This window comes from Echinops telfairi, unplaced genomic scaffold (genome assembly GCF_000313985.2).
Source record: "Echinops telfairi isolate 266 unplaced genomic scaffold, ASM31398v2 ScPeMD7_60;HRSCAF=208, whole genome shotgun sequence".
In the NCBI taxonomy this organism is placed as follows: Eukaryota; Metazoa; Chordata; class Mammalia; order Afrosoricida; family Tenrecidae; genus Echinops; species Echinops telfairi.
The window spans coordinates 34,410,197-34,420,279 of NW_022103958.1; the positions used below are offsets into that span (position 1 = coordinate 34,410,197).

General features: G+C 55.2%; 1 protein-coding gene across 1 annotated transcript in view; it reads right to left on the minus strand.

Annotated features, from left to right (window-relative positions):
* Nucleotides 1-6,726: 6,726 nt before the first annotated feature.
* OTOG (otogelin) overlaps nt 6,727-10,083 on the minus strand; it is an 82,587-nt gene continuing 79,230 nt past the window's right edge. The window contains exons 54-56 of the mRNA XM_045291141.1: nt 9,448-9,493; nt 7,046-7,125; nt 6,727-6,927 (exon numbers count right to left, since the gene is read on the minus strand). Coding sequence (XP_045147076.1) covers nt 6,727-6,927; nt 7,046-7,125; nt 9,448-9,493 — 327 coding nt within the window. The remainder of the gene's footprint in view (nt 6,928-7,045; nt 7,126-9,447; nt 9,494-10,083) is intronic.

The following is a 10,083-nucleotide window of genomic DNA, read 5'->3' on the forward strand; positions in this document are numbered from 1 at the left end:
CACCCTTTAACTCTTTGCTGCCCTGGCTCCTCACCTTCAGCCTTCGGGGCTGGGGACATAAGGAGAAATTGGATCCAGGGCAGGGCCTACCCAGCCAGAGGTGGCTTCATCCACGCTATCGCTGTTCATGCCTGAGACCTCTGACACTACCAATCTCCCTCCACAGAAAACCCCTGCTCTGTGCTAGCTCCATCCAGGACATAGGCTCAAATCACTGTCTTCCTTAAGCCATCAAAAAAAGAAACCCTTCCTCGACCTCACGCTTTCCTCTCCTCTTTCCTCTGCCAAACGTCGGAAGAGTTGCTATCATTAACTGCATGTTACCTCCAAGAGATTGCCACCAGGCACCCAGCTGGCACCCGGCTGGACTACACTTCCCATCCTCCTTTGCACCTAGGTATGGCCATTCAGAATGTGAGTGGAGGCTCCCAGTGACACTCTCTGGTGCATGCTCTCTGCCTGCCTCCTACAGATGGTTTGATGCAGGTGCTGGTGACTTTCCAAAGAAGGCAGAACCTCAAGATAGAAGGAGCCCGTCAAGGTCCCCGAATAATTGTGACCACAAGGTTCTAGCCACCCAGGGCTTTGGATAGGAAAGAGAGATCCATGTCTATCAGGTTTGAATCACAGAGAATGGCTGGCTTGCTCTGCCTAAAAGAGAGAAAATGTTGGTCCTTCTTCTCCTCCTCTTAGCCACATGGGACAGCCCAGGAGAGGGACCTGGAATGCAGGAAAACTCACTAGCCTTAGGTCGATTCTGACTCCCGGTGACTCTGTGGAGCAGAGGACAACGGTTGATAGGGGTCTGAGCTGGTAAATCATTGATAGGAGCAGACAGCCTCATCTTCCTCCTGTGGAGCAGCTGGTGGGTTTCACCAGCCAACTCTTGCAGCTCAATGATGAATCCACTGCACCACCAGGGCTCCTTAGGGATGGAGAGGGCAAACCTGGGACAAGTTGTGGCCAGTGAGTGCATATGCGAGCAGTCGTGTTCACCCTTCCCTTGGAATCGCCCCTGCATGGAACTGTCATTGCCCTCTGACATCCTCAGACCACCATGGCAAGTCTGTGGGGCCCCAAGGCCTTGTGCAGTCAGAGCCTGGGGGAACGTGTAGAAGGAAGGGCCTCACAGGAGGGAGACGGCCATGGGACCTGGGACTAGCGGCTATGATGAGGGCAGTGTGGGTGTTCACAACGAAGATGTGAGTGGTGAGGAAAGAGTTAAGGGCCCATGAGTGGATAGGCTCCCTCTCAGTGAGAGCAGTGAAATCAGCATGTCGCCTCCAATTTGCTCCGGCCTGACCTTGAACGTGAATCATTCCATCACAATGTCCTTATTGATTTCCACAGGAAGAGGATTAAGCCTAGAAAATCAGGGCGGGAACTTGAGCCTGCACCGGGGAGAATGGGATGGTTCTGGGGCTCAAAACCCCTCGTGTTTGCAAATACGTCACAGGGGACTGCAGGCTGGGCCACCGCCCTGCTCGGCCACCAGGTCTCTGAGTGGCCAGCCTGGTTTCCTTACCTGTGCTGTGAAGGGAACCCTAATGCTCCCTGCAGCTTTAAGTCATGTGTGGAGAGAGGGGAGGAGGCAGAGGAGACGGGCAGGTGCTCCAGATGGCTCTTGGTGCCTGAGTCGGTGCTGGGCAGTCCACGTTCTCCTCCTCCTCACAGGATCAGCCTCGGGAACCTTTAGGACCCAGCAAGCTAACCAGGGCCAAACCCACCACCCAGCTAGCTGGCCCGACACCAGGAAGGGCCTCTTTAGTCCTGAAGGTCTTTCTAGGAAATGAGACCTACGTAGAAATGTGTGTGTGTGTGTGCGCGCGCGCGCGCGCGCACGCACATGCATGCATGCTCCACACAAGCACGTTGGGGAGGTGAGTCATCCTGTGAGATCTCACCCACAACATCTTTTATTCATTGAACATATCTGGAAGAGACCACCTGATGTCAATGATACGATCGTTCCAGGCAATTTAGCCTTTACCTACTGATAACTTAAAGTTGGTACCAATGCCGCTTGTCTGCAGTCAACATCCTGGCACGTGCTTGTTGATAAGAACCATTTCTTTAGATGCGCCATGGCTTTCATGTAGCTGCTCTAATCAATTACCAAACACTCAACCACTTAGCACAGTTGTTGTGTGGGTACCTCTGTCCCCTCATCCCCACCCTCATCCCCCCACCCAATAGTTTTGGAAGTGAGAAGTCTGACTTGAGTTTCACTGGATTACTCAAAAGAGCGGTAAGGCTGCCTTCCTGTGTTCCCTTACCTTTCCCAGCTGCTCGGAGGGAGGCCTCCTGCATTCCTTGGCTCCTGGTGTCTTCCAGCATCTTCAAAGGGCACCACTCCAAACCTATCTTCCATCCTCACAACTCTTTTCTCTAACTCCGAGCCCCCCCACCACCTCACTCTTATAAAGACCTGGAGGGTGCATTGGGCCCACCAGGTCATGCAGGGTAATCTCCCCATCTCAGACTCTTAATTTAGTCACATCTGTGAAATCCCTTTAACCACGTAAGGTAATATATTCATAGGTTCCAGGGATTCAGGCATGATATTTGGGGGGGGGGGTGTCAGTATTCTGCACCACAGATGCTTACACATAGGATAGCTCGGTCCAAGCATGCATGTATTTTTTCACTTAAATCAATGCATCCAAATTGTCCCAACAAGTATTCAGATTAATGCTATTGGTATTGGCTTTTGGGGAAGGAAACTGGGAAATAGTGATTAATGTTTCAAATCCTCACCCTGTCCTGTCTTCCCTGAAGTGCAGAGCAGGGTCTCCTACTGATTGGTAATTTGCATCTTCCTTGTTAACCTCTCTTTCCAGTGCCATAGCTTTCAAGAGGTGGTGAGAAATGAAGGGATGGGATTGGCCATTTGAGCCAAAGGGTTGGTGTGAGGTTGACTTTCAGGAAGAGCAAGGAGGAGGAGATGCCTGAGTGGGAATGGAGGTGAGGTGGAAGATGAACATCCAACAACACTGGGATTCCAGCAACGGGGTGTCCTCATCAGGAACTCTAGCCACCTGTGGGTAGATGGTGGGGGTGGGGCTGGTGAGGGACTGGAGCCCATGGAGCAAGAGAGGACCAGGTCACCCAAAGTGAGTCCCTAAGAGATAGTGATGGTTTGCATGCCCCTATTCGCACTGGTGGTGCTAAGGCTCAGGTGTTGGTTGGTGGTTCAAACCCACCCGTGGAAGAGAGCTGAGGCTGTCTGCTCCAGTAAAGATTTTCAGTCTCAGAAACCCCACATAGGGCCTCTGTAAGTCAGAATCAACTCCAGGCAGTGGGGCTGCTTTCTGGGTTGATTAAACTGAAGGTTGGTAGCTGAAACCCACCCAGGGGTAACATGAACGAATTGCTGGCAATCCACTTCCATGAAGATTTGTTGTATGTGGTGCTGTCAGGTTCAACTCATAGCATCGCCATGTGGCAGAGTAGAACTGCCCCACCTGGTTTTCTCGGCTATTCTCTTTATGGAAGCAAATCACCTGCTCTTTGTCCCCCAGGCCCTCTGGGTAGGTTGGGTTGGGTTCAAGTCACTGGGAGGGTTCAGACCATCCACCTCTCAGTTAGTAGTTCAGTGCTTCACCACCAGCCCTCCTTCCGCTAAGATTACAGCCAAGAAAAACTCGATGGGGGTTGCTATGACTTAGAACCAACTCAACCCCAACGAGAACAGGAAGAGGCTGAATCGGGAAGCAGGTGTCTGAGAGCCTGACAACACCTTTTTAAATGGAGACCACAGAAAGACGTGGAGGCAAGGGCTGACTGGTTTGATTGGAGGCCTTGTGCCTCTGTCTAGCTACACAACAGCTGATGCGGAAGCTGTCTTCTCAGACCTGGGCATGAATGGATGGGCGTAGAGGACAGGGGGAGGATGACTAGCCAGGAATACTGGGATTCCAGCGGTGCCTGAGGGACCACCTTATGCTGTATAATAGAATCCAGATTTCACTTCCGTTCTCTTTAAAGGTATATGTAAAGTCATGCTCTGCTGAGCTTAGGATTCAAAATTTTCTGTGAAAACTACTTCTAGGTGATACAGGGAGTGTGTTACGGCTAACGAGATGCTTCCTTACAACTCACTGGTCTTCATCAGACAGAGGAGCCCCGGTGGTGCAGTGGGTCTGCGTTGGGCTTCCATCTGTTAGGTCTGTAATTCGAAACCACTAGCCGCTCCATGGAAAACATGGGGGTTTCTACTCCGGTTTGCAGTGCCCGTCTCAGAAACTCACAAGGGCAGTTCTACCCTGTCCTGTAGGCTTGCTAGGGGTTGGCATTGACATCTGGAAGCCTGTCCTACCCCCTCTTCGGCCCTGTCAATGGGACATGAAGAGCACGAAGTCTGCATTTAAGGATAGAAATGCCCCTTGAAGTATTGCTTGGGGGGCTGGTGGTGTGCAGTGGGTCAAGTGCTGGGTTGCGAACCTCAAGGTCGGCAGTTCAAGTTCATCAGCTGCTCAGCAGAAGAAAGATGTGGCAGTCCACTTCTGTAAAGCCTGCCGGTCTTGGAAACTCAGAGGCGCAGTTTTACCCTGCCCTCTAGGGTTACTGCTATGAATTGGCATCCGTCAGACAGCAGTGAGTTTGGCTTTAGGCTGTAGAAGCAACTCACAAGTTCCCTGTGCCAATGTTCCCTGACCATGGGAGTAAAAATATGGAGTAACTTCTGTTCTGTTTTCTTCTTTGACCTATTGCTGATGTAGATGTGTGCTGCATAGAAGGCTGTAAAACTCCTTTCTTATCAGAAGATGGCAGTCCTGGTGCAGGTGGGGGGGGGTGTCATACTAGCAGGAAGGGAAGAGGCTGAATTGTGAGAAGAAACGTATCGTAACTTCCAGATTGCCACTTCAAAAGAATGTTCTCCAGCGGAACCGGTGCTCTTGTTCCTTAAGCACCAGCTCAGACTCACTCCACCCCACCTAGGGGCGGCCTAGGAAAGCAGCTCCTTTGTCCCCATTAGTTGTGCCCGTGGGTCTGAAAGAACCCCCCTCCCCGAGTCCCGGATAACCCCAACACAGCGGACAGTACCTACTGTCGACTGACATGACTGCCAGCACTGACTGTCTGAGAGCCTGGGGACACCCTTTGAAACGGAGAATGCAGAAAGATACTTTCATTGGGGAATGAGGACATGAACACAGTAACACTGGGAGATCAGCAAGTAATTGCTCTCAGGGCCTGTCCCACCCACATCCTGCGTGAGGGGCATGCAGCCCAGACCCAATGAGCGGGAGCCACTCCTTGGACCCTTCACTTGGGTGCACCACTCGGCAGCTCCCCATCAGTTCAGTTCCAATGTGAGGGGCCTTCGCTGAACCATGTAGGCTATCATGCTGGGCATAGGGTCCCTGCCAGGGTCATGAAATGAAGTCTTCTCTCCACAGCTGGCATGACGGTCAAAGCAAACCTGACACTGGCAGAGGTGCTAAGAGGCCCAACGGCTTCCCATGGTTTATTGGATGCATAGACAGAACACCGGGAGAGGGGCACAGAGCCTGGAGGACCATCCTGGCATCGCTCCCTCACCCCCAGCGGCTCGAGGGCTGCCACAGGCCCCCAGACTCACAGAACGGTGCGAGAGCCTGGGAACAACCTGGGACCCATCCTGGGGGGTTGTCCAGAGGCACAGAAGGTCATGGGTAGGGCATGCAGAGGGGACTCTGGCCCTGACCTTAGGGAGGACATTGGTTCAGACACAAGGCTCAATTGCCATCAACACACGCTCTGCTCTCTTGCTTAACAGTCCATGGAGCTGAGAGCCTGGCATAGCCCTTCAGGGACAGCCCTGCTGTGACGTTGGAGGAAAGGCAATTTACAAGGCCACTGGGAGGCGAAGGTACCCATTAAGCCAGTCTAGTGCCCTTGGTGAGGTGGGTTTCTCCATTAACCTAGGAGATGAATCTTACTGGACACTCAAGGGGGGGTTACTCCTCCATCACAGGAGTCAGCCACCCCACCCCCACCCTGCCTCTGGGAGGCAGGCTTTCTGGAGAGAGGTCATTTTGCTCCCCTAAATCCTGTCTGAAATTGCAATGTCAATAACAACATCTCCCCAGCTGCAGGGGCTACAGGAGGCGTTCAGGTCACCAAGGCCACTCGGTGTCTGAAAAGAAGCAGTAGACCCCAGCCTGACCTCACAGACCTGGGTGAGATGACCTGGGCCCAGGAACCCCACCATCTGACTTCTGGGAAATCCTTCTGGGCATCTGTACACAAGTCTGGGGGTTGCCATTAAAGCACCCCTTCCTTCCACTGTCAGAAAGGCCAAAGAAGAGAACCGGCCCTGTGTCCTGACCCTGCACTTGGTCTGGGGGTCTGTGGTCTGGGGGTCTGTGGTCTGGGGGTCTGGCCCCATCGGCTCTTGGAAGCTTTTGCCTCCTCCACCAAATGATAATAGTCCACCCCACAGACTGCGCAGGTTCATATCCTGACCTCGAGCCAGCTGTGGAGTTGAGGTCTTGAACCATCAGCGGTGTGCGTGGGGGGTGGGGGGGTGGCAGAGAAGGACCCAGGAAGGGCAGGTGTGGCCCTTTCTGGGTGTTCTGTGTGCCTCTGCCCACCAGCCCATGCTCAGCACACATCAGCTCTCCACCACCCTTAACGCACCCCCCTTTCGCCCCCGCCCCCGCCCCCCTGCAAACACACACAGGCTGGGCCAGCTGGAGCAGCAGTGGCAGAGATGACCCAGCCCGGCCTGGCCCGCAGGCCTCAGGACCACTGGCAGGCGCAGTCGGTGGGCTCCTGCACGGTGTAAGGCACCCAGGTGGAGTTGGTGGCGCAGAAGAGCTGCACGGTGCGCCGCTGCAGGCCCACCTCACGGCAGCACTTGCAGAAGCGGGCGTAGGTATTGATGTTGTAGTTGTAGATGCTGGCAGACGGGCACCTCCCATCGCAGGACACTAGGTTCACCTGGGGGCGGGAGGGCCAGTGAGGCAGCCTGCAAAGCGCCCTTGCCCCCAGCACCCTGCATTACAGCTGTGGCCCCCTCCCCAGCCCCGGCCCCCACCGTGACGCTGGTGCCACGCACAGGGGTGTTGCTCCTGCAATCGTTCTTGCGGATGGTCATGCGGATGGTCACCTTCTTGCAGGAGCGCCCATCTTCCTTACCTGGGGGCATAGGGAGGGTGAGGCGGCCATGGCCCAGCTGTGTTCCCTGGGGGGCAGCAGGACGGGCTAGACTGGGGCAGTTAGTGCCGTGCTGGAGGACCCTCTTCCAGCGTTAGTACCCCACCTTATCAAGGGAAAGCCTTTAACCCACACACCCCACAAGATGGGAGTCCAAGGGAGCATTGGCAGCGGGTGAGGCTGAAGACGCCTGGGGTGGCAGCTGGAGCTGGCCTCCGGGTCTCGGTGCAGGGCAGAGGCGGGTTTGGAGACAGGGACAGTCTGCCACTCACCCCAGCTCTGACACCGGTCTCTAAGCCCTGTTGTTGAGCCTGGCCATGTCCTCGGCCCTGTCTGAGCTTCAGAGCTCCTACTCTGAGCAGGCTTCTAGAATCAGGAGCTTGTCGTTTCCCAGAAGGAGTGGGAAATCCCAGTGCCTAGGCCACTGCTTGTCCATAGCAGGTTATCTGTGTAACTGGGGTCAAGGGTTCTGCTCTCGCCCAGAGCTGTCACTACCTGTCCCAGAGCTGACTCCTAGCCGTGGCCTCCCATGTGTGCCAGCATTTCCAGCAGCCGATCTTTCTGTAAGAGGTCACCCGATCCGTTATCCGAGGCTCCCCCAGATGGACACAGAGCTCCAGCCTGAGGGTTGGTGGCAGAGCGTATGAACGGCTGGCACCACCTGGGCACACGTGCATCTGCGGTGTCCTCTGTCTATCACTGTGACCCTCAAACCCACTCCCCACAGCTCTTTGCTCCAACGTCTCAGTGAGGCCTCTTTTGATCTCCCCTCTTGAAAAATGCCACCTCTCTTCTGTCTCCACTCAGTGCTCCCTGCATTTTGGACCCAAAGCTTTACTTTATCCAGTGCACTCATCAGCCCAGCAGAGGGTCGCCCGCGACCAGCTGCGTGAAGCTTAGAGCCCTTCTAGAAAGCACACCACGTTCCCTCCCCCACGGGTAGTCATTTCTTTCTTCAATCCCAAGAAATACCCACAGTCACATCTATACTTGGATCTATAATGATATGTTCGCTTCCTTAATCAGGGTACCCCCAAATTGGATACGCTTCAGGCTCCCCAAGTTTGACGCATCCACATATGTGTTGTACTTGTTTGGTCTGCTCAGAAGTTGGCTCACGAGGACCAGGGTCTCTGTCCGCCATGTCACTGCTGCGCCTACAAACCTACACCTGTCCCTCGCTCGGGGCTGGTGTTCAAAAAACACCTGCCAGCTGTGTGGCCTCTGTAAGCCCGGGTGCCCGCTGGGAACAGTGTTGCATCCTTTCTTCTGCCCCCTGAGCCTAGACTGGAGTACTCCTGGGCAGAGCCGTGACTACTGCGGCCTCCTCTATACTCCCAGGAGGCACCCTCTGGGCCCTGCACTGTGACAGGCTGAGTGACCAGGGAAGTGGGTGCTGCGGAAGCAGACACATGCAAGGCCGGGAGGCAGCTCCTACTCAGCATGCACGGGTGGCGGATGGCTGACCGACTGCCTTCACCAGAGGGAGGGTATGGGGGTGCCGCCCGCCCCTGCCCTGCCCCCACCTAGCAGAAGGAACACTGTTGGAAATAGCAATGCAGCTGCCTGCCTGCAGACCCGCGCACGGGCTTCTGAGAGGAGTACCTGGGTGGCAGTGGGCACTAACCCGTGGAGGATAGGCGGGGCTAATGGGGACCATGGGAAACAGAGTCCCCGGGGAACCTGGGGAGAGGGGACATGGGTCATAGGTCACACAGGAGCACAGGAGGAATTCAGGGAGCATAAGGCCTGTGGGTCAGAGATCAACTTTCCTGGAGGGTGTGGCAGGACATAAAAGGGTCCCCAACTCTACAGCCCTCCCCGGAGGGGCATGGAGGGCTCTGGAGGGCTTTGGGAAGCAGTCTCAACGCTGCTCTGGATCTGTGTGTGTGCTCAGGGCTGCAGGCGCTCAGGTTACAGGGACCGGGGAGCCGGGGTGTCAGGCAGTCTCAGACCTCTTACACTTGGACTCCATGGGGACCAACAGGCTGAAACACCCCCCATTCCCGGCACAAGGCAAGAGCAGGGCTCCTGACCACAGGAGGGGCTTCCCATGGGGTATCTGGTGAGTGACTGACCTCCTGATCCCACTGCCCTGTCTCCAATAGGAAGCAGGGTCTTGTGTTGGGACAGGGACAAGAGCGTGGCCCCTGCCTGCCTATGTGTTTGACCCATGTCTGAGCCTGGTAGCAGGATCACCCCTGAAGAGCCACATTTGAAGGTGCTGTGCCAGGAAGCTGGCCCACCTCACCAAGCCTCATCCCCACCATGGCCCCAGCCCTGGCTTCGAACGCGCATCCTTACATGTCCGGCAGCACCCTTCCAAGGATGGCACCACTGAGCCCCCGACCTAGAAGAGCAGAGGGGTGGGTGCTAAGATCCCAGCAAACAGGCACAAAGGGTCCAAGGGTCTTACCTCTTGTGCTCCTGTGATGCCCCAGGGAGGAGCTTACATCTTGCTGTCTGTCAGTCCCCAGCCAGAGGGAAGATGGGTCCCAGGGCAGCCATGGGAAACCCAGAGGGGCCTCACCTCATGACTGGGGCAGGAGCTTCCTTCTTCTCTAGGGTGGCTCTGCCCATTCCTGCACTGCCTGCCCCACTGCCACGGGCTCTGAATGAGTCACCCCTTTCCTCCACGCTTAGTTTACCCCACTCTAAAATGGGAACCATCACCCCTCGCCACCCTCCTTCCCAAAGGAATGAAACAGGTCAAACAAAGGCATGACAGTCTTTGCACACACGCGCATGTGGGACTGAGTGTGTGTGTGTGTGTGTGTGTGTGTGTGTGTGTGTGTCTGTGTGTGTAGAAAGATGAGACTCTCTGCTCCCAGGAAGATTTACAGTTTGAAGCTCAGGAACTTTGGAAGAAGAAGTCAACGCTGAGGCCAAGCCCTCCAGGAGAACTTCTTCCCTGAGGTGTGGCCACTTGGGCAGCTCAAG